Source organism: Lathamus discolor, chromosome 4 (genome assembly GCF_037157495.1).
Source record: "Lathamus discolor isolate bLatDis1 chromosome 4, bLatDis1.hap1, whole genome shotgun sequence".
Taxonomy (NCBI): Eukaryota; Metazoa; Chordata; class Aves; order Psittaciformes; family Psittacidae; genus Lathamus; species Lathamus discolor.
The window spans coordinates 40,916,369-40,940,436 of NC_088887.1; the positions used below are offsets into that span (position 1 = coordinate 40,916,369).

The following is a 24,068-nucleotide window of genomic DNA, read 5'->3' on the forward strand; positions in this document are numbered from 1 at the left end:
CTGCTTTGAACACTTGCATAAGTGAAGATCACGTATGTGATTATTTTGCTTCTATCACAACCAATCCGTCAGAGGGCTCTGATGTATCTGAAAGTCGGAACTCACCGCGGAAGCTTCAGTACTTTAATCATATCTGTCTCTGTATATCTGTGTGTGTGTGTGTGTATATATATATATATATATATGTATATATATGTATGTTTCAGTTGGTTTCTTGGGTGTCCTTTTAAGATACATCTCATGTGATACAAATACTGCAAAATTTGAATATGGATGCATTTAAAAATTATCTCATGATGATTTTTTTATTGTTTGCAATTTGCTTCTGAATCACTTCACTGATGTCTTTGTTTTTATAGTCTTCTGAATGTGCATAGAAAGTTGGTGGTAATTTAACAGTCAGTTCGTTTAGCCAAATGTCATGGTTTAAACAAAGTCAGCCGTAAATCACGCAGTCGCTCTCTCACTCTCCCCACTTCGGAGGGATGGAGAGGAGAATCGAAAAGAATGCAACTCCCATGGGTTGAGATAAGAACAGTTTAGTAACTAAGGTATAACACAAATCACTACTGCTCCCACCAATAATAATAATGATAAGGGAAATATCAAGGGAAGAGAATACAACGGCTCACCACCAGCCGACCGATAACTCGCCCAACCCGACCGAGCACCGACCGATGCCTACTCCAAGCCCACAGTGCCCTAGCCCTTCGAGTAACTCTCCGTTACATCCTGGGCATGACGTGCTGTGGTATGGAATACCTCTTCGGCTAGTTTGGGTCAGGTGTCCTGTCTCTGCTTCCTCCCGGCTTTCCCTCCTCCCTGGCAGAGCATAAGGCTCAGAAAGTCCTTGGTCAGACTAAAACATTTGTGTTTTCAGCTCTGTTCCCAGGCCGAAAGTCAAAACACAGCACTGCACCAGCTACTAAGGAGAAAAATGACTGCTACTGCTGAACGCAGGACACTGAATTCCAATTCTGTGGAATTAAAATTAATTTACCTTCAGTTTTTCATCTTTGTATCATTGTCTGGTGTAAGCAACTACACAAAATGTTAATACCTGGAATGTTTTTGGCAGTAGTACTTCGTTATCTAAAGCAGCATCTAATCTCAGTAATAATTAATTCTGTTAAATAACATCTAATCTCAACTCTTTAAGCTTGTAAAATGCTTACGTTTCTGATAAGGCTTGGAGTAAAAATCAAACCCAACATTAGAGTATTTTTGTCTGCCACTCTCACTACATGTTACTTAACAAAATAAAGAAACATCTTCAAAGATGCAAAGGTCTATGGAAAATATAAATCAAGAAAAACATAATAGCCTGGGAAGGCTATTAAACTTTACAAACTGATAGCAGGCTATAATTCCATACTGTGCTTATTTTTAGCATTAGTATTATACTTGCCAGTTATCTGTGTTGTTTAGTCTGCCAAGACTGTAATCCTCACTAATCATAGTAATCCAGCAATACGCATCATTTCAAGCCATGACACTGCTTTTTCCTCTTATAACCAGGAGGGCGACTTCTTTGCCAAGTATGTGTGAAATAGGAAAGTTTTTTTGGTTTGTTGGTTTTTTTTTTTTTCCTCTGTCCATGCAGTATTTTTTAATTTTCAAAGTTGAAATATACACTAGGTTTCTGTATATGTTTATGTTCTAGCAAAGCCGTAAACTACTGGAGCACTGTGGGAAATGTCTTAACAGTGCAGCACACTGAAAAGTAGGTGTACATCCTGTTCCATTTAAAAAAAAAAAAACAAAAAAAAAAAAACAGCCAACCCTTAAATGCTTGCCTTAAATCAAATGCATTTAAATAAATTAACAGCAAAAAGGAGATAAGTTAACTGTTTCTATTTCCAAGGCTATAATAATTTTCAGCTTTTAAACTACTAAACTTGTGATAATAAGCTGTCATACAGGTTTGTTGAATGTTATGTCATTGAAGTCATTCTCATATTTTGTGTTAAGTTTGTGGTACAAGCCAATGATGACAGTGAAAAATACTACAAAAACTTTGCAAAGAGCATTAAGCCAATGAAAATAAGAACCACTAGTATGTGTTCCTCCAGTTGTTCGCTCTTCATAGTGAATCTGGAAATCTCAGTCATCTAACTGTGTGTAAAGAGTTAAAAAACATTCTAAATGAAAACAGATGTCTCATACCTTACAGCATTAATGTACTTCTATAGAGACAAAATTGAAAATTAAGTAATATTTCTATTTATTGTATTTTTTCTAAATGTAATTCCTTTTTTCTTGAAGATAATTTAAGACACATTATAGTCCTAGTTCTAAAATTTGTTATTGATACTGTTTCTGTATCCTGCTTCTTCTCCTGCCTCAGTGAATAGATGTTTCAATATATTTGCTATTAGCACTGGAAATTATTTTCTCATAATCACATGTAGTTTCATGGTAAAATGGGAAATGACCTCTAAATTTTTCTACGTTTAAGTTTAGTAGTCAGGCTTACTTTGTTTAGTCCAAAAGTTCACTTTGTGTTCTGGGTAGTTCCTTACAATGTATAAAACCTAGCAGGAGGCAAATACCTGCATTTTATTCGAAGATATCTACGTGCCCAGTTAGATGAACAAACACAACTTATAAGCTTTCTTCATATCTTTGAGTATTAAATTTGAGTATGGTTTAGACAGAAATCTTTACAAAAGAACAAGTTATGTAGAGTCTTCTCCTTAGCTGTTAAACAATTTTAATACGGAGAACTATATATTCCTTCAGTTCATTCTCCAAGAATGAGCTGCGAATAGAGGAGGAATGTCCAAGACTTCAGATGTACTCCATTTCATTTTAACTGATAAAATATAAATAAAGAAGAGAATTTTAAGAGTTACATTTGCATTGATTTAAATGTGACAGTCACGTCAATTTGTCCTTTGTAAGTTGTTTCGTATTACTTAGAAATCTTTTCCATGTTATTTTTATTACTCTGGCTGCCTGCTGCATGATCTTCTGCTTGTGCCATTGTAAGAATGGCAGTATTTTTAATTTCCTGAAGTAGTATTTGGTTGTAAACTCTCTGAATCCTGCTGTGATGTTAGGTGGAGCCTGAATGTCACAGAAGCATTGTTTCTGATGACTAATTAGATAATCCAAGTGATTTAACCTCTGTGTGTCATTGTCATCAAGCTGATGATGCTGATGAAGAATGCCTGACAATTAGTGATGTAGAAATACCAAAATAACATAGTCACTATTTATGTGGGTGTTAAATTTGTTGTTAGGCATTGCAAATATTACAAGAGTTGCCAACTCATTCCTCACCTCTGAAAATTTTCAAAAACAGGCTTTCTTTTTGGTTCTTTTGTTTGCCAAAGATTACTTTGTGAATAAAAGGAGCAAAACACACAAGTCATTCTAATTTTCTTAATACTGATTCTCACTGAATTAGCCTAAAGGTCCATCTAGCAGTAATGTGAAACAAGTATCCTTTGTGTGGTAGATAATCCCTCACAGCATATGGAGGTAATTAGTACTGAAGCTAAGTGCTGCCTCAGGATACGTATGTTCAGATGCATCTGAATACCTTTCCACCATTTTTATAAATCTGCGTTTATCCTTTTACACATTTGGACCAAGGATTTTGTATGCTTGGAGTTCCACAGTGCAAGTGTGAACTATATGGAGAACAGGTAACCAGATTCACATTTTGGTCTGTGAAAGTATAAAATAAAGAGTGTGCAAAGGAGGTGTATTATTAATAAATTACAGAAGTTTAAAGAAAATAGTAATTACACTTGATTTGGGCAGGGGAAAAGGAAATATATTCTCTAATGGTGCACACATTGAATTATTTGTAAGTGCTAAATAATGGTTACTTGATCCATTCTAAACCAACATGTCCTTATTTCTCTTAGTTCACAAACGGCAAGATTTTAATAGAAATTTCGCCCTTTCATGCTTTTCATACCTCCACCTTTATCTCCCCTGAGCCTTCGCCTCTCCAAACTGAAGCATCCCAGCAATAAGAATCTGCTTGTAAAGTGTTATCTCCATCCCCTTAGTTGTCTCCACTTGTCCTTCTCTGAGCCTGCTGAATCCTCCTGGGGATGTGGAGACCATAACTGCATGCAGCTCTTCGGGTATGGGCACACCAGACTTTTATAGGAATTAAATTCTTCACAGAACATGTGGGGATGCCCCATGTTGGGTGGCTTTTGCTTTTTCTTTTTTTTTTTTTTTTTTTTTTGACGCTTTTGTATTGACACAGCGGTTTCAGAGAACTGTCAACAATGACTCCAGGACCTCTTTTTTTTTTTTTTTTTTTTTTTTTTTCTGTACTTGGTGTCATGTTGGCATTGTTTAGAACAGCTTTCCCTGGATGTACAGTTTCATCTTCAATGTAAATGGCCATCTTTTTGCTGGCTTAATTAGTTTTGTGAGGGATTCCTAGGCTACCTTACTGCTGGATGATGTTCCAGACATTTCATGGCCTGAATGAGCCTTATATTTGCACCCTCACTAGAGTGCCTGGAGGTGCCAGCTGTTGTCTTGACTTCATCCTGAAAAGTCTGTTAAGCCTTACCCTTCATAACAGACACTCCATCTTAACAGGAATGGAAGTCAAATACGCTAGTGTGTAATTCCCAGGATCCTCTCTGGAGCCCTGTTTATGGTTTCTGCAATGGCAACCCCCTACCACACTGGTTCAGCTCTATTTGTTAATGACAGGTTTTATGCCTTGCCCAGCTGTTTTTTAATTCCTCATTGGGGTTCCCTCAGAAATCTGAGTGTGCCAACCATTCCTGGTGACTTACTGTCATATAACATACTAGTACAGCCTCTCTTGTTTATTGCAAATTGATACAATTCCTCTGAACAACTTGCTACAAAGAACATGTGGGATCTCCTCAACAGTAAAGACCAACAGAAAGACCAGTGTCTCCATATAACCTAATAATCCCTCAGTACTCATCCACCAGCTATTCTGTCTGGCTTCCTGCTTCTTACATACTGATACATGTAGCCTATTCAAGGATGCAGATTCTCCTCTCTCCTCCTTTTTCAGACCTTTTAATTTCCTGCTTATGTTTTAGCACTGGTGTTGAGGCAGCTGAAAGTTTTGTCTTTGCTCTGTCTAATATTGCATGTGCTTGTCAACTGACATTGGTGGTGGTCCAGTTTGCTTTTCTTATTTTTTGGGTTGTGCAGTTATTCAGAGGCGTACTCAAATCTTAGCTCCATTTTGAGTATGGGGTTTATTTCATTCAGCTAGATACAGCTGTTTGAGATTATGGAATTGAATCTCTAGAGAATTGCAGAGTAATAGAGCTGTATTTGTTGGATATTCAAAATAGTTGTAGTTTAAGATCTTTTCGTAGCTGTCAAGGCCACAGTATGATAGTCTCATGTGGAGACCCTGGGATGTGTAGTGGAGGAGCAGTTGTCTGGAACATTGCCTCACTCTATGAAGGGAGATATTTTACAGGGGTCTGATAGAAGGGGGTTGGGCTCCCAAGGGCAGGGGGAGTGGAGGGCAGTGTCTCTCTTGGTGACGTGTTTTTTTCCTTCCTTCCTTCCGTCTCTCCATTTGCCAGCTTGTGTGTTTTCTACCCTGCACAGCCCTGAATGTTTTCTATTAGTCTTTCGTACAATCCTCCAAGGTAGAAGCCAGAACTTCAGTTCCAATATCTATTCCACTTCTGTTTCTCTATTAGGATGGACGTGATCAAAATATCTATGCAGTTTGATTAAGGTGCCTCTAGAAGGCATTAGGCTACAGAGAAAATTACTCTTCTTTACTGTTGCAAAAAAAAAAAAACAACATTGGAATAGAATAACAATATGTTTCTTGAATGTAGTTTATGATCTTGTGAAATGTCACACTTGCCATGAGTTGTCTAGACTGGAAAAGAACAGATGTAAAAAGAATGACAAATAGGTCTTTTTCTTCTTTTTCTGTACTGAATCTTACTAGAGCTGATGAATTGGCACTGAATTGAAATAAAAATCAATGTTTGTAATAGGTAACTGCCCTAACATCAATACTAATATTTCTTAATCTTCACTTAATGTTATAGACATGAAATCCTTTAGTGCAAGCAGTTCTAAATAGCGTATGAATTGAAAAATCCTTGATCAATATAAGAATACATACAGGCAGTGAATATTTTAGTTATCTCAAATGTTTGTCTGATGCAGCCAGAAAATCCTAGTTTCAGTTGGGAGGGTATGAAATCTGCATGAACTAAATAAGTAATCTGTGCTGCTATTGCAAATATTTTTGTAGCTTCCTCAGACAATGCCCACTTACTGAGATGAACAGTGCTTGTCTTAAATCAAATTTTAACACAAATTTCACTAGTGCTTCAAATATTTTGATGGGGACTGATCATTTCAAGTAGATGTAAGATCATCAGATTTTGTAACCTTTCTAAAAATTGCTTCCCCTTTTGCTTTTCCCCCTTCCAAAGCATGTTAAAAATGACTCAATATATAGATAAAGGAATTACATATCTCCTCTTTCTTCCTTGGTATCTCAGTGTCTTTTTTCCTTTTATTTTTTTACCAATTCTTTCTATTCCACCCTCACATGATGGCTTTAATGTGTTGTGCTTTATCCCCATTTGTCAGTTATCCCCATTTGACTCTGTGTCCAGCCGCAAACTGAGCATTAAGATTTAACAGATGCCAGTGCACTGCCGACAGGTGAACGGGTTTGGGATAGGATTCCTTACTACTTTCAGTTAGTTCCTTAGAAAACTTGAAAATAATCTGAGAAGTATCTGCAGAGTTGTGAACAATATGTTTAATAACACGTAGCAAATAATGTTGTTCTGGTGTTACTGTAGACATTAAAATGTTCATAAGTGGGACCTATGCCTGACTGCTTAACAAAAAAAAAAAAGCATCCTGTACCTCCCCAAATGTATCTTGGGCTGCCTACTTCTGGCCATAGTACTTGACAGACACATACTGGACCAGAAACTAATGCAATGCATTGTAGAGCTTAATAGACAATGATGGTATGTTACCTAAAGAGCTTCTCTTGTCTACGATGACATAATTTCTACGTCTTGTAATGCCTGTTTCATATCATGATAGTTTTTTTCCCCACTGGTTCCTGGGTAAAGCAAAGGGTCGAAACTATTGATTGCTCTAGGCACATTGCTGAGTTCTGACTTCAATACATTTTGTTTTAAAAATATTATAAAATGTATTTTCCTTGTAGTGGTGGTCACCCTATTTGGGATGAAGAGTTGAACTGATTTCTGCTGTGCCTTCATTTTCCAACATATTAATAACAAAAAGAGGCAAAGACCTCCTTCCCTCCCTACCTTCTTCCAATTTGAATGTTTTTTCTTTGTGCAAGGAGCTAAATGGTCACTTCCCAACAAAAGCTATTTAATGAAAATTAGAAGCTTCATAAAAAAACTGAAGGAAGAACAGTCTACAGGAAACATTGTTTGCAACGTGTTGCTTATGAACTGTCTAGAAATAAAGTGACTTTCCTTTCAAGAATGCTTGAATGGTATAGAGGGTACAGGACGCATGTTTAACATGCTTTGCAATCTAGGTTTTCTATCAAGTGCTGGTATTTAGACTTTTATCTCATTTGAATTATCTTTCACCTGTGTGAAACAGCGCAGTTTTCCCAAATGTGGGGTAATAAGAGGAAGTGATGTTTAGTGTATCAGTAGATTAAACACTCAGACCCTAATGTGTATTTCTGAAAATTTAAGATCCTTTAGTCACTTGTGCAATTGAGCCATTTCAGACAGTATAAAGTAGCTGTGAAATTAGAAGGGGGCTAGAGGGATTAAATTAAATTCTGTTAGTTCCCTCTCCACCCCCTGTCTGATAAGTATCAGCAGGGACTTTTTAAATCTTACTCTTTGACTATCCTTTCTTTTTTGACCTTGAAAGTGATCGTGGGAGGAAGGCAAAAGACCTGACAGCGTGCAGTCTGTAGCAGTCCTTTATGAATGAAATAAATCACAACTTTGATTTAGACACATTCATCATTACTTTGGTTACTTCGAATGAGGTGAAAATAGGAGTGGAAAACACGGATCACTTACCTTTCATTTATACAGCTGTGCTTAGGGGCATGTTTTCTTTCAAATTATTGCAAATAGTGTATGATAAGGTGAAGCCTAGCTGTGGGCCTGTAAATGTTATCAGCTTTGCTAAGACAGTATTTTCACTGCAAGAATAGGGTGTGTATTGTAAACAATTGCATATTAACACCTTGGTCTCATTAATTGCAAACTTCTCTGATACATGTCTCAGTGGCAGCTTCTACTAATTAACTCAGACACTAATTGGGTCAGATGAAATAAAGTAGACAGCAGTCACTCAAGCAGACTAGAACAGCCTGTTCTCTAATTGCTTTGGACAGAGGAACAAAAAAGGAATGTGAAATATTACAGGCAAGTGGTAGCCATCACTGAGTACTTAGGGTGCATATTTCTAATGAATACTTTAACAAAGCTGAAACAAATGTTTGTCGTTTAAGTGTGGTTAACCCATCCTCCTTCCTGTGTTCTGATGTGTGACATGAATTTTGATGGCCTTTGACCCTGTGAAGCTTTGGTGTTTGTTTTTGTTGTTTTTTTTTTTTGTGTGTTTTTTAATTTTTATTTTATCGGAAGCAAATCTGAAAATCTTGAGAAAATGCATTAAAAAAACCCCACAACTGTTTAAAGCTTTGCAACTATGTATCACTAGGTGGCATTTGCTGAAAACAGTACAGCAATTTCATTTTTACAGAAGCTTGTGTGAAACACTAGGTACTGGTGTTGTGGATTAGAGTCTGATTACATGTTTTAAATCCTGATGCTTCTTTCAGGCTTATTTGTTATTAGTCAACAGTCTGTTATTTGGAAAGTTGCGGGCTCCTATTTCCTCTTTTTGATGTATGCTGCTTTGACTGGCTCATGAATAAATCTTACTATCCTTGGTCCTTTGTCCTTTATTGCTTGCATTTGAACACAAACAGAAACCTAGATTGTAAAAATCTCTAGCTAAGGAAAAACACAGTCAGACTATAAGTAAGCATGTATGTTCAGTTTTCTGAACAAAATTAAAGGTAATTGTGCGTTTTTCATGCAAGTTGTAAATATGAGAATTGTGGATAATTTTAACTAGTTACATAACTTCAACTTATGGGGAGAGGCTGAGGGAGCTGGGTCTCTTTAGCTTGGAGAAGAGGAGACTGAGGGGTGACCTCATCAATGTTTACAAATATGTAAAGGGTAGGTGTCAGGATGATGGAGCTAGGCTTTTTTCAGTGATATCCAGTGATAGGACAAGGGGCAATGGGTGTAAACTGGAGCATAGGAAGTTCCACGTTAACATCAGGAAGAACTTCTTTACTGTAAGAGTGACAGAGCACTGGAACAGGTTGCCCAGGGGGGTTGTGGAGTCTCCTACACTGGAGATATTCAAGGCCCGCCTGGACAAGTTCCTGTGTGATGTACTGTAGGTTACCCTGCTCTTGCAGGGGGGTTGGACTAGATGATCTTTTTAGGTCCCTTCCAACCCTTGGAATTCTGTGATTCTGTGATTCTCTATTAACACATGGCTATCATGGCTTACTCTGAGGTGGCCTGCTGATCAATTAAATGCTGATCTGTTTTTTTAAGCTTAAAAAACATAAACATAACCCCCCAAGAAACCTACAATCTCTGTGTCCTGGCAAGGAAAGTTCACGGTGACAGCTCCTTTATCATATTTTTCCTCTTTACAGTGCGTATAACAATTCTCCTTGTGAAAACCATAAAGGCTAGAGCTGTCTGAAATTGCTGAAAACCAAGTTTCTTATTTTCTGGAGATTTTTCTTTTTTTGACATTGCTGAAATACAGGATCTGCCAGTGCTGCTTTTTTTCTGGTATGAAACTTTTCCCACAGTGGTGACAGGAACATTTATAAGGCTGGGGTTTGCTTTGAGACAGCTTGGTAACTGCAGCCAAGGCAAGAGCACTTGCTTCCACCTTAAATTAGTTTCAGCAATTCTCAGATCATTGGTACAGAGGAGTAACAACACTTATTATGGGTTGCCACAAAACACACTGTGTACGCAAAACAATTTTTTTAGTCTTTAACTGATGAGGATTTTCTTGGTGCTGGCTGTATGTTAGGGCTCGCAGAGGGACTGCTGCAGCCTTGCCTACCTGCTTGTGCCTATCAATCTGTCCTAACACTCTCCTCCACAAGGAGCAGAGTATGAAAATATGTGTGTGCTCTGAGGAGGGAGAAAAAAAAGAAAAAAATAGATGATACTGTTTTGTTGTGGTTTTTTTTTTTTTTTTTTTTTTTGAGATAGCAATTGCTCTGCTGTTAGCAATTCCCTTTCTCTCTGGGAAGGGGCAAAAATGGGTTAAATTAAGGACATCTGAAACCAGAGTTAGTACAGTTGAAACATATTTACTCTGTTTATCACATTTAGTCACTCCCTGAGTTAAACCTTTTGGATTCTACCGTTTTTTCCAAGTCAGATGAACAACCAAAGGTGGGACTGAGCAGCAAATGTTGTTTTCTTACTCTGAGCCGAGTGTGATCTCTCTGCTAAGTGACCTTACAAGTCCTTAGCAGTCTTTAGGAGATGAAAGGATCAAAGTATCCTTCAGCACCTGTTTCAGAAATTGCAGTGCTAGGTTGTGGAGTTCCGGTAGGTTTTATGTATAATAGTAGTAGTAAATCTATATGGAAAAAGGCATCCCTGTTGATTTTCTGCAGCACTGCACGATGTCTCATCAGCTTTTAGCATGTGCTTCCTTAAACTGTAAAAAAGAAATAAATTTTTTTTTAAAAATAATCCAACAAGTAATAGTAAGATATTTTCCTCAAACTTATTAATTTTGAAAGATTAAGTTAGTATTCGTGAACTCCCCTTACTTTCCTTTCATGTTTTAGTAATATTGATAACTTCCCCAAATTTTCTTTGAATTTGTGCTGAAGTTGAAATAGTTTTTAGCACTAAGCAGTTTTTTTTTTTTTATTGCTTTTAACAACAAGAAAAAAAACTTATAAATCATCTTTATTGGTATTTTGTGAAGGTACTTGGATGCCTTGGCAATATGGAGCATTGGTGCAGGCTTCTCAGGGAAGTGGTGGAATCATCATCCCTGAGTGTGTTCAAAAACTGTGTAGATGAGGCCCTTAGTGACATGGTTTAGTAGTGGATTTGGCAGTCCTGGGTTAAGAGTTGGACTTGATGATCTTAAAGGTCTTTCTTTTCCAACCTAGTTGATTCTATGATTGTATGATTTCAGTGGTGCCTGCCAAAAAGTTGATAATATAGTTTAGTTGTATAGTGTGCTGCAAGTTCCAGAAAGCTGCAGTGATTTAAGCTGCTATAGCAGTTCTAACCAGCATGAAGGTTTAAGGAAAGTAAGCATGTTACCTCGGTTTAGCATGCAATATATCATCTACAGTATTCAGAAAATGCTACTAAATTGATGGTATGATGCTGAAATAGAACACACTTCTATTAATAGGATATTCTATTAATATCGACAGGCTGAGGAAGTTGGGGCTGTTCAGCCTGGAGAAGAGAAGGCTGCGTGGGGACCTAATAGCAGCCTTCCAGTACCTGAAAGGGGGCCTATGGGCATGCTGGGGAGGGACTCTTAGTCAGGGACTGTAGTGACAGGACAAGGGGTAATGGGTTAAAACTTAAACAGGGGAAGTTTAGATTGGAGATAAGGAGGAAATTCTTTCCTGTTAGGGTGGTGAGACACTGGAATCGGTTGCCCAGGGAGGTTGTGAGTGCTCCATCCCTGGCAGTGTTCAAGGCCTGGTTGGATGAAGCCTTGTGTGGGATGGTTTACTGTGAGGTGTCCCTGCCCATGGCAGGGGGGTTGGAACTAGATGATCTTGAGGTCCTTTCCAACCCTAACTATTCTATGATTCTAATATGTTAAGCTTATTTTTTGTTAATGTGTGTATATGATATTGAAAAATAGATAATAAAGGGTACACTCTTTATACACAGCTGAATATCCAAATGAATTATTATGTATTTCCATGTAAAGATAACAAGTCATAAGCTGAAATCCTTCCTTTTTTGAGCACCAGTTTCTCAGGCAGAGATAGATTTGTTCCTTAATTTTGGGGAGTGATTTATCCTTTGCAGTGAAATCTTACATATTGAAGCAGTGTGGCTTCTTAGGTTTCATTTTCAGAGTGATTTCCTTCTGGGAAAAACTTTCTGGGTCCTGTATCCAACAAAATTTCTAGTTAGAAAAGAGGAAAATCAGCAGACAAAATCAGTAAAGCTTGTGTTTGCAGAGCTGTCAATACCTAGGAGACCAGGGTATTTGTGGTAGTGTGGTTCAAAACTCTTTCATGGCCTTATTATTGAAAGCCTAAAGCAAGGGTGGATCACCAACATTTGAGGGGAATGTCTTGACAGTTAGTATGGTATCAAGTGATATGGGAGAGGAAAGCACTGCTACTCCCTTCCCATGTTCCTATGCCAGTGATGATGAGAAATGCAAAATCAGGGTCCTCTTTCTTTGGGTTTTGTTTTTATTTATTTATTTTTTTTTTTTCAATTTAAACAGTTGAGTCATTAGGCACTCCACTTAACAGCCAGCCAGCAAGAAGCAAGTGACCAGCCCATGGGCTCTTCAGGAGGGTTATTCTCTATTAACAGTTCTGCTCCTTCCTCCTGAATCAAATCCATAGACAGGGAGAAGTATGATCAATTCCCTAAGTGTGTTTGCATGTGGTAGACTAGAGGAGGACTAGACCAACTGCTGAGAATACCATTACCAATATACGAATTGGAGCTGAATACCCCACGTTGTGTATACTTACAGTGTTCTGAAAATGTGAACTAAAATTCTGTTTATTGTCTTTATTTATTTATTTATTATTTAATTCTATTGGAATTGTGCTCCTGCTTTTACCTTGGGAGTTGTACCTGCTGCAATTTATTTAGGGGAAAAGGCTGATAAATGGTGGTGGGGGGGAGTGTTTTCAACAGACACGCAGCAAATTTATTTGTTTAAACCTAAGTCTATGTGTACATTTCAACCCTGTCTCTAATTATTTTAGGGATCATATCTAACTTGCATTATTCTGGTATTCTTGGATGCTAGTCAAATCTTCTTTTCTGTTTGTTTTGGTTTTGTGTTGTTTGTTTTTTTTTTTTGGAAGTGGTTAATGACCTGGAGAGGCAGATCACACTGTGCTGTTTTGCTGTACATACTTGGGTGGCTCTTTTGTTTAAATTCACTGTTTCCCTGCACATAACTTCTAGCTGCCAGATATCACAAGAAATGCCTTATCCCCTTTTCTTTCTCAAAAGAATATGTCTCTGCCTTTTCCCATCCCACTTTTACTTCTGTATATGTCTTTTGCCCTTTTTTTCCCGAAGCCAGGGAAAAAGTGTTTACTTCCCCTTCTATCTTTCATCCCTTCTTCATCTTTTAGCTTTGTTGTTTTCTTTTCTTTCCTTCTGTTCCAGACTAGCATTCAGTTCTGTTCTCTATCTTTTGTGCTGCTTCTGCTCTTTTTCTACCCCATAATATCCATACTTGTCCTCAAAAGCACTCTTTACTTTTTCCCAAAATAGGTAATTAGGCAAAGCTAGGTCAGAAGAATGAGACATTATATAAACACTTGTAATGCCTTAAAGAATTTAAAAAAAAAAAAAAAAAAAGGAGGAAAAAGAAGTCAGGAAACAGTTTCCCTGAAACATTTATAATGAGAGAACAATTCCAGCTAAAATAATGAGAAAAATAAAAGGCTTTCTCAGCATGATATTCAGTCTAGGCCTGTGGTATCAGTAGAAATCTTGTAGGTTGCATCTAATAGCCATTCTCTCTTCTGTTCAGGTAGCAAATGGAATCACTCTTTCTGAGTTCCTGTATTTGACCAAGGGGATGGGGGGAAGCAGAGTTGAGATTAAGTCTTTTCTGTATGGTGATACCCCCTCTTTTTTCCTAAATTTGCCATGAATCTTACCACGTCCTCAGAAATTGTTGATATACTATTTCTCAGAGGATTGAGATATACTTTTTAAAAATTTATGTATTAATGAGGGTTTTCTGTATACTGAAGTCTCCTGTTTCTGCTGAGATTTTGAATAGGTTCATCAGTATTTTGAGAAGCCTGAGATGGTCTAATTATGGTGATTTGACTCATGTTCCATGGTAAAGTCTCAAGAGTTAGCATAGGGAACAGGGTTTTTTAACAGTATTCAGATAAATTCTGCTCATCAGTGTATTTATAGAAGATGGACAAAGAATTGTATGTTACATATTGCACTACATGAGCAATAGACTTAAAATCATTGGCTGTCTGTCAAAGCAGTCTATTGTATTTCCTGTCAGCTTGTGAATGTCTTGGATGACCTCAATGACTAAAAATCAAAGCTAGTCCACTCAAATATCATTCAGTCATTGTATTGAATTGATTTCTTTTCTCCCTCTCAAATAAGCAAGAATGGGAAGGGAACATTTCTCAGCAGTTGCAGTTACTGGCAGAGTATTGTAACAATGTGATTGAAATCTCTAAGAATAGTGAGTTGATGGAGCCAGAGTATCAATAATGTGACTGTCTGTGGCCTCTTTTGTTCCTAGTGTTCCCACCAGAGCTGGTACTCACTCCCAGTCACTGAAGCAAATCCTGGCCTTTTCTAAATCTGCATTGTTTGGCTTCTAGCAAAAATAGCAATTCTGATGCTTTTATTTTGTACAGTGCAGTTGTGATGGACCTGCAGTTGCAATGAATGAAGGAACTGACACCTGCCTTAAGACCATTGTTTCAAAGTTTTCAGCTACTGTACAAGAATTGTGGTTTTTTTGTTTTTTTTTTTTTTTTTTTTTCCCTTCTTTTTCCTGATAGTTCCCAGTAGACAAAACCTAGCTATTCAATTATTGTTTAACCCAGTTCAAGGCAACACTGGGGAATGGAATAAGACAAGTCTCTGTGTTTTCTTGTTTGTGATTCAGCCTGTGATGGAGCTGTTTGCTGAAGACTGCTCACACAAGCGATCCTCCTATCACTGCCAGTCTCTGCAGTGATTCAGATATTCCACACGTATTTCGCAATGTCTTTATTGGCACCTTAAGGATGATGATTTATTTCTTCATTTCAAATTAAAGCTTACAATCTGAGGATACAGCTCATTTCTTATACCCCTGAAGTGTTAGCGTACTTTTGTTGAGTGTTTTCTAATTGTCAAAAATTGGCTGTACTTATTCTTCAGGAAAGTTTCCTAAGCCACTTAAATTGGTAATCACTACCTACATATCTGGAAGGCAGAGTGCAGATGATAGGAAAGACGCACTATTGATTCATTCTCTATAGGAGAAGAGGCTGTGAAGTATCCATCCTTGGAAATATTAAAAAACAGACTCACTGTGGTCCTGGACAGTCTGCTCTAGGTGACCCTGCTTGACAAGGGAAGTTGGACCAGATGACATCTAGAGGTCACTTCCAACCTCAACCATTCTGTGGGTCTGTGAAAGCATTATTTATTCATGTGTGTCAGGAGTAAGAGAAAGTGAAGATCCTCTAGAAAAAGAGAAAGATGCAAAGAGTGGAGCTTCCCCCACTCCATGTTTTGTGTGGGAGAGTGGCTTACATCATACAAATGGAATGATATAGTGACGTATATACTGTATGTTTCTGAACCTTGGTTAACTTAAAATCTGCTTGGTATTCATCATTCAACAATTCACATTGTTTAAACGTACTGCTTTTTATGACTTGCTAACACTGCTGTATGCTTTTAGGACATATCTAGAGTATACCAGATACATTAATCTTTTTTTTTTTTTTTCTGTTGCCATCTTTCGTTTGATATGTTTGGTGGTATTTGGTAAGGGGGTGTTTTGGAAAAATAAGTGTAGTGTACTAAGAGATGACAACATAATGCTGCATCTTTTTTGCTGGAAAATAGAAAAGAATTTCATTTTAGCAGTAGGTTGCAAACATGAACTACTTAATAAAGTATCTAGGAAAGTTGTCTGGTAACCCCTTGCAATTAATAATCTCATCTTTGTTCTGCTGAATACTGATTACATGTTCCTAAGTATTCTTCATTGTGCCAATTGTCACTATTACTCTTGCTACCTGATTAAATCTTAGAACTGTCGTTTGTCAGATTATAGCTCCATTAATACTTCACTTTCTTTCCTGGCTATGATTTCTTATGAGCTCTAGACTGGAATAATACTTTTAAAGTCAAATATGCAGTTAGCTAATTCGAGAGGTTTACATTCACAGTTGCATAGCTGGATGCTCATCCTACCAGAAATACCAGAATTATAAGATCCATTTGTTCTAGTTAAAATGAGGTCTGTTCAGTGGTACTCAAGGCTCTGGTGCATAAAAATCAGATAAATTTCACAGGTCAGTTTTCTTGGTTGTTTTTTTTTGTTTTTTTTTTTTTTTTTTTTCTCCTGGAAGGCTTTCTATAGACTTATTTCTGAGTTCATTTTCTGAGGTGATAACCTGCAGAAAGGGGGTTAATCCTGTTCCACTCTGTCCAGCATTCTGATAAAACCATATTATTGCTTTGGGAAGTGATCATGTTATTATTGAGGTAAAGGAATTCTGGATCCACATGGTATTTAGTGTTCAGATTTAGCCTGAAGGGAGATGGTATGCTATTCTGCAATTCTTCCAGCTTGAAAGAAAAGAAGTAAACATACTATATTCCTCTTGAACAGCTGAAGGAATTAGCTGCCTGGCCATTTGATTTTTCTTATTGACTCACAGGCAAAACACCTGCAAGGGCATTCATCAATTCGCTGGTAAAGGATCTGTTATAAATAAAGGATTATGAACGTGGCAGATGACTATTTCTGGCATGTTTTTGCAGCGCTCAGACAAATGTCATTCAGCTTCCACATCTAGCATTCAATCCGTAAATCTGGGTTAGGAGAACATACTTTTTTGAAAAATGTCATGTTTACTGTGGGGAAAACACGCTGTACATAACCAAGACATTGATCATTTTTTAGGTTAGGAGGTTGTGACTAACAAATTGATGTGGCTAACAACTTGTCAGACCAAGCATCTAGAGATAAAAGTGCTTGAAATGTTCTCTGTATGAAGATAACATCAGTGGAATAGATTTGTGTTTGCAAAAGTAGTAGAGCATTGCCTGAAATTTGAGTAAGTTTCAAACATTTAGATTGTGGGTTTAACTGTCATTTTCCTCAAGAGACCCTGTTTTTTATTAGCTTAATGGACACAAATTGCTGAATAGCAGTCAAATCTTTGGCTTATATCCTTATGGGAAAAGAACTCTAAACACCACACACTGTTATTGAAAGTGCTATTACAGTAGCCTATGGTGGAAAAGTAAAAGTTTAAACAGTCTGAAAGAGGCTTTTTGCCTCTTTCTTTTCCCTTGCTAAATACCACATACTCTTCTTCTGCCCTGTTTTAAGGTTACATTTGTCATTTGTAACAGAGATGATTAAATAGAAATAGCTGTTTATATGTAATGTTTTACATATTTTTTTGAGTAAGTTTGTAATATAACATTATATTGATTATGCATCTTCAGCCAAAAAATATTAAAATACCAGTTTCATGCAAGGGGTGAAGCAAGAAGCATTATTTGGGATAGGTAGTAGTAGAACTCTGGAAAGTTTATTGTAGCAAGTACTCCTACATTAGTGGCAGAATGCATATAATGATTGACTTCTATGGTATGTTTCCAGTAGTACTATCATGTTGACAATCTCTTCACCATAATCATGAAAACAATTAGAATATGCTCATTCTGGTATGCAGAAGTTTTTTATAATGAAATAGTAGTTTTACAAATGCTAGTATTTTTTCTTCCTGAGTATATTGTATTGTAGAGAATGGAAAACGTTCTTGTGAAAAGCCACTTTTAAAGTGCAATTGAATTGAGGCTTTAAGAACAAAAGATATATTTGCATCAAAGAGATTTTCCATGTCTCCTTGGAGGGGTGGAAGGAGGAAAAAACAAAGTATGTTATTAATGCTGTGCATTTCTCATGTAGCTCATCCATACCTGACTTTCAAATGCAGATAAATCCATTAACATTATTAATTGCTGAACATTTCAGATGGGAATTTAATATCCCTTTTTATTTAAGAAAAGTAGAGAATTTTACTGCAAACCAAAAGGCAGGACTGAGTGAGCCTTTTTTTAGTATAAGCATTCTGCAGTGTTTTCCACATATGCCCTTTAGTTCTAGTTTGGTTTGACCTTGTCATAAAAAGGTTTGACCTTCTGTATTATTTCAGGGATAATACCTACAGATCTTATTGAGTAAATGCTTATTAGGTTCTAAGTTGAGGGCCTCTTTCTCTTTCTGTCTACATAAAATAAGTTAGAATTGTACCTTTGTGTGTCCACTTAATTCTGCATCAAGACTTGACTTATGACTTAGATAAAGAAATCAAGGCCTAAGACCTATAGATCTCCATCTAGAATGTGGGGTTTTTTTTTTTTTTTTTTTTGTATTAAAGAATCGAGAAGGACTTTCATATATGGCTGAACACATGCATGGGTTTTGTTTCTTTTTAATTTCCTTACTGGATTAAAAATACATAACAAATTGTGACAGGTCAATAGCTGCAAGGCAGAAAATGCATAATGTATGGCAGGGACTGGCAATGGAGAACTATCATTGTGGTCTGGAAGACTTCCTCAAGAAATATGAGGATGTGCATATAAACATTATTTCAAGTCCTTTTATAAAAGTGCTGTAGAAGAGTTTCCTATTGCTCATGTCATTGGGTAGCAATGACAGTTTTTTCTTTTTTTTTTTATTAAATACTTACATAAAATTAAATATTTGAATGAGATATTTCAGATCCTACTGCAAAATACTTTGTTACAGAAGAAACCACAGGGTGGGTGAGTTGAGCTAGGGATATAGACCATAACTGCGTAGAGTAAGTGTAGTCTGTCTGAAACATGATGATGTACTTGCCAAGGACAGAATACATACAAGTAGGTACCCTGAATGCATTTGAATTATCATTAGTATCTTTACTACAAACCAAGACCGAAGCTTCGGTGAATAATACTGTGCCACTTTGTTGAACAATTCTAACGAAGTGCTTTACTTTTCTCTTGCAGATGAACGGGAAGATGTTCAAAAGAAAACATTCACAAAATGGATAAATGCACAATTTGCTAAGGTAAGTACTTTTTGTTTATTCATAAACAAAAATTTGGTTTGAATCTTTAAAAAAAAAGACCCAGATTTTCCTCCACTGAGGTTTAATTTTCAAGATAACAGTTACAAGTTTCAGATATTGCTGAATGTTGTTAACTGATTTGTTAGAAAAGATCACCAAGTTTTATTCCTTTGATTGCAGTAGAGATTGAAATGCAAGAAGCCATCCTTTTAAAATGTTCTCTGCCTCTATTCACTTTGCTTTTTCTCAGACTACTGATGTAGATATATTACTGAATGTTGGCTGGTTTTCTTATGTTCCTAGTATATGGAGAAGTTTCCTCTATTGAGCTTGTCTTTTCTTTGTTCTAATTGCAATCCCAAATTTAACAAAAGCAGATGAATTGGAGAGGAGCAAGGTCAAAGACAAGAGGTGTGATCCATCCAGTAAATTATGAAAGTCAATTATAATATGTTTTGAAATCATTATCTTTGGTAAAGATCTCAAATACACTTGAAAAAAGATCAAATAACTAGCTTATTTAAACGAGGTCCCCTGGCAGTATGTAATAATTTTGTCTTTAATACATAGGAAAAATTGAGCTCAAACTATTAATTTTATTAAACATTTTTAAAATTGCTGGAGGATAATTACTGAACTGTATTTGCCAGTAATAAACTAAGTCATTCCCACAATCTGTCATTTTATCTGGCAATGGACACAAATGAAATGGTACCTGTGATATTTCTTCTGTTTAGTCTGGCTTTTGATTGTGTCCCATCTGCTTCTCCTTATTAAAAAAAGGGGTGAGATAATCTGAATAGGACCACCATAATGTTGGAAAACATGCTCAGTAATGGTGCAGTCCAGCAGGGAGTCCCACAGGTCCGGAGCATTTTCTCAGGGTACTCCAAATAATTTAGACAGCACACATTTGTGCTCAGCATCTTTACAGCAGAGATGACCAGCAGTTTGGAGGACTGGATCAGGAGGAAAGACAGTCCTGAACTCAAATGATCTCTAATTAATCAATGAATTACAAGACAAGTGTGAGGTATTATATTTGGGACAGAAGTAATAATGTATGCATACAGAAAAAGCATCAACTGTGTTATCAGTAAAAAAGTGAAGAAAAGTCTGGAAATTGTGGTGTATCACAAACAAATCAGCTACACAGTAGTATTAAAAAAAAAAAGAGGCATATATATTATGACTGTGATAAGAGAAATACTTAACAGAAGGTGAAAGTTGTAACTATTTCATTTTATTTGCAACAGTGAGATTTTAACTTAAGTAGTTTAGTGTCTTGGTGTTCCATATGCAAAGACATAGATAGCCCTAGCAGTCATTGTCTGATACAAGCTAATTTGAAATACATTGCCAGTTAGGCCTTGTTATGGTCACAGAAATAGTTACAGAAAACTAAGGTTAACTGTTGCTTCTATATCTAAATCAAGTGTTGTGTTCCTAGAGCATTGCTTTCTTAGTAATAGTGACTTTATGCAATAGCAAAACTTTCAGTTACTGAGGAAACTTAGAAGAAGTATGCAGAAGAACAGTAATTATGAGGGGTTTAGAAAATATGACCAATAAGCAGATGCTTTTAATGGTAGGTTTGACTCAGTTGTCTGAATTGATCTAGATGTCTTCTTCCAATTCAAGTTCAATGGAGTGTACTTCAGTGGTGTTTTAACTACCTTTTCCTTCAGTTCTATAAATTTTTAGTTGTATGTGTACACACATTCATAAACATACTGGAGAAATACTCATCTCCCTTTACTTCGTTTGGATTCTGAGGAAAACCTGCTACAAACTATGGTGCAAGTTTTTCTTTGCCTCGTGCATCACTTGTGTTTTGGACAAGGTCTTTTTATTTCAACAGTCCATCTACCAAAAAAACTTTGCTCTTTAAATCTTGGCCAAATTATTCTTTTCCTGCAAAGTTGTTATATATAACCAAAATACTTTTGTCTCGAAACTCTAATTCCTACTCCTTTTACCAACCAGAAAATGGGCTATGCAAAAAATCTGTTCTTTAAAGATTACAGTATGTGACTAATCTATAAGCACCTCATCGTTGTTGCAGTAAGAGAGCCCAAAAGTTGGCTTGTAATGTTTGTGAGATAAAACATTTAGTAAATTAGAAGAATAGGAGAAATAGAGAATATGATCCAAGAGACCTTTCTGTTTTCACTCCTCTAATCATAGACATTGTGTATGACTTTCTTTAGTGATACCTTCTTGTTTTATCAACTAAATAGCATGCAATAAGTTGAAACTTAAGTCATCTTTAAAAAATTTAGAGCATATTGCTTTAATATAATTTTATTCAGAAAGAGCTTTTCTTTGTCCTCAAAAGTTTATTTATAAAATAGTTAAGTTCTGCAGGGTGCACATAATGATAGCAAAGTAAGGTATGGTAGCCTAGTTTTTAATAATAGAACTATAATTAGAGCTCTCATAAAAGATCTAGTCCTGGGTAAGATAGCTTTTGCTCAGATCTCAACTTATAAAATTTCAGATAACTGAATCATTTGTAAATGAAACACAGGATCTTAACTATGTGTTTGGGGGAATGAAAAGGCATCGCAAGCCCTCAGCTTGCTCTCTGCTGGAACTTTGAAACCACCACAACAATTACGTTAACAATGTCTGTACCCGATTTTAAATGAGCTTATGTTGTCTCACTGGCTAAACATCTTCAGTTGTTCAGTGTATAATAGGCTTCAAAATACAAAGTGTTACAGAAGATGGAATTGTTCTTTATTTGCATGTATGAAAGAGCTTGGAAATGGCAGTTAAGTTTAAAATGAAAAACTGAAAATTCCAGTGCCAGAACTTCTTAACCCAAAAAAGGAAAGAGCATGCTCCTGTGACTAAAGAAATACTGGCATTTTTTTTTTGTTCTCTCATTATGGAGGGGCTGTCTCAAAGTACTGACAATTGTACTGCCAGCAATAACAGTATGTGTTGTGAGTACAGAGAAGGCAAGCAGGTAATCGTTGCAAATTTTGCAGCTTGAATTTTAGGTTATACCTTTATGGTTAACTTAAGGTCAGCAGCTTAATCTGTAAGTGAGTTTTATAAATGACTAGTAATTTATGAATGATTTCTCAACATTTCAATCTGCAATATCGAAAACACATCATTGCTAGTAAATTCAGAGGTTTAAATAGGTTGTCCACATTTCTGCTACAGAAGTGTAGAAAATTCCTTTATATAGTCAAAGAAGTCAGTATATGACAATACATATAGACAAGAGTCAGAACATAGAACATGGTAGATGGAAGAAGAGGATTTTTTTTTTTTTTTTCAATGGTTGCTCTACTTCATGTTTTGGATTTTTTTCTGTTGATATTGAAGAAGGCAGAATATGAAAATAAATTTAAGATAACCATTATTTTCATTACTTAGCTTTATGCAAACCAAAGATCATGTGGTAAGGAATCTTTTTAATGGAGAATTTAAGTGGTGAAGAATGGCAGCTTTTTATCAGCAGGCAGAAATACTAGAAGGTAGCGGTTTATGTGGTGACTGTGGAATTAGGATCCCATTTCTGTAGTGATTATGTGAAGAAACACAGTAAATATGCAGACTATGCCAAAGAAGGTTGACAGCCTCATTTAAGATATATGTGGCTAACAGAACAACAATCAGCAAAATTAAATACGCTTTTTACTAATGAAATTGTTTTGAATAGCAGCTAGATTGTTCAGGTAACTGGTATATGCAGGGATAAAAGGAACCCAAAGGGGGAGCATTGCTTGCAACTTCAGTTGAACTGTGTAGCAGTCAAAATAATTTCTTAGTGACCCAGTGTTTGTCTGTGGCTTATATGATAGGAAGTGTTTTGACAGTCTCAAGTCTTTCCATCTTCTTGAGTTCATGGGCAACCTGAAATTATTCAAGACTCCCATTTGCTTTAGTGGTCTCCTGTGATTGTAGATTAAATGCCTTTTGCATATCAAATAAAAATTATTGATACAAATGAAATTTTTACTGACCTATGGAGGAAATATATCAAATATTTGAGGTCCAGAGAGACTACTATAAGTCTGGCATCTGACAGAGAAATTTGCATTGCTGCTTTTGCTGCTTCCATGCTATTTTGAATTAAAACTAATTTAAAAAGCCACTCAAAATAAAGTGAATTTGAAGTGTTGAAGACTCTGGGAGGGGAGCAATCTGGTGAAGCTTTTGGAGTAGACAATAACAGTTTAATTTGGCAAATTTCTTTAAGATTTTGCTTCTATGGAAATGCGTTAGCCCCTGTGAATAATTTATGTCAAACTTCATCAGATTAACCAATTCTTCAGCCATATTTCTGGGCTGCAATTAGTAACCAAGAAAAAGAGCTGGAGGGAGGCAAGTTGTCAGCAAATCACAGAAACACAGATTAAAATACTCAGTGTTTGCCCTGTCCAAACTGCTATCTTGACAAATAACCTATAGGTCAAATGAAGACAGCTGCTTAGATGAGTGAGGTACTGGTAGGAAAACTGGTATTAAACAGTGAACTTAGAGGTTCAGATCAGTGTGCTCAAAGTTCACTAATGTCTGCCCATGTGTTGTATTTCCTAAAACCAGAACAGTAGTTGCATATGCATGTCTATGAGACTAGAAAAGATCACTAGCTGTTTCACTTAATAATAGCAATCAGTAGGGTTAGCTGCTGTTGTACTCTCTAGAGCTCAGTTCTAGAGGAGAAATCCTACATCAACATTGGCTTTGCAGGACAAACTTTAATAACATTGTAGACAAGCTCAGAAACGTTCATTCAGGTGGCTGTAGTGCTTAGCCATTTACATTTGCTCAGTTTGCTGAGCTCCATGTTGCCACAGATCATCCTGCAAGTTTTCTGTCCAAAGCTTTTATATCTAGCCTTGTAATTTTCAACTATGTTGAACTGGTACCTGACATTGCAGTGCAGATATGCTCTCAGTCCGTAACTGATCCAGTCTATATTACTGTTTTC

General features: G+C 36.5%; 1 protein-coding gene across 13 annotated transcripts in view; it reads left to right on the top strand.

Moving 5' to 3' along the window:
- DMD (dystrophin) overlaps positions 1-24,068 on the top strand; it is a 1,176,091-nt gene that overhangs the window by 259,012 nt on the left and 893,011 nt on the right. For all 13 annotated transcript variants that reach the window (XM_065677219.1, XM_065677222.1, XM_065677220.1 and 10 more), the window contains exon 2: positions 19,053-19,114. In XM_065677219.1, the coding sequence (XP_065533291.1) occupies positions 19,053-19,114 (62 nt within the window). The remainder of the gene's footprint in view (positions 1-19,052; positions 19,115-24,068) is intronic.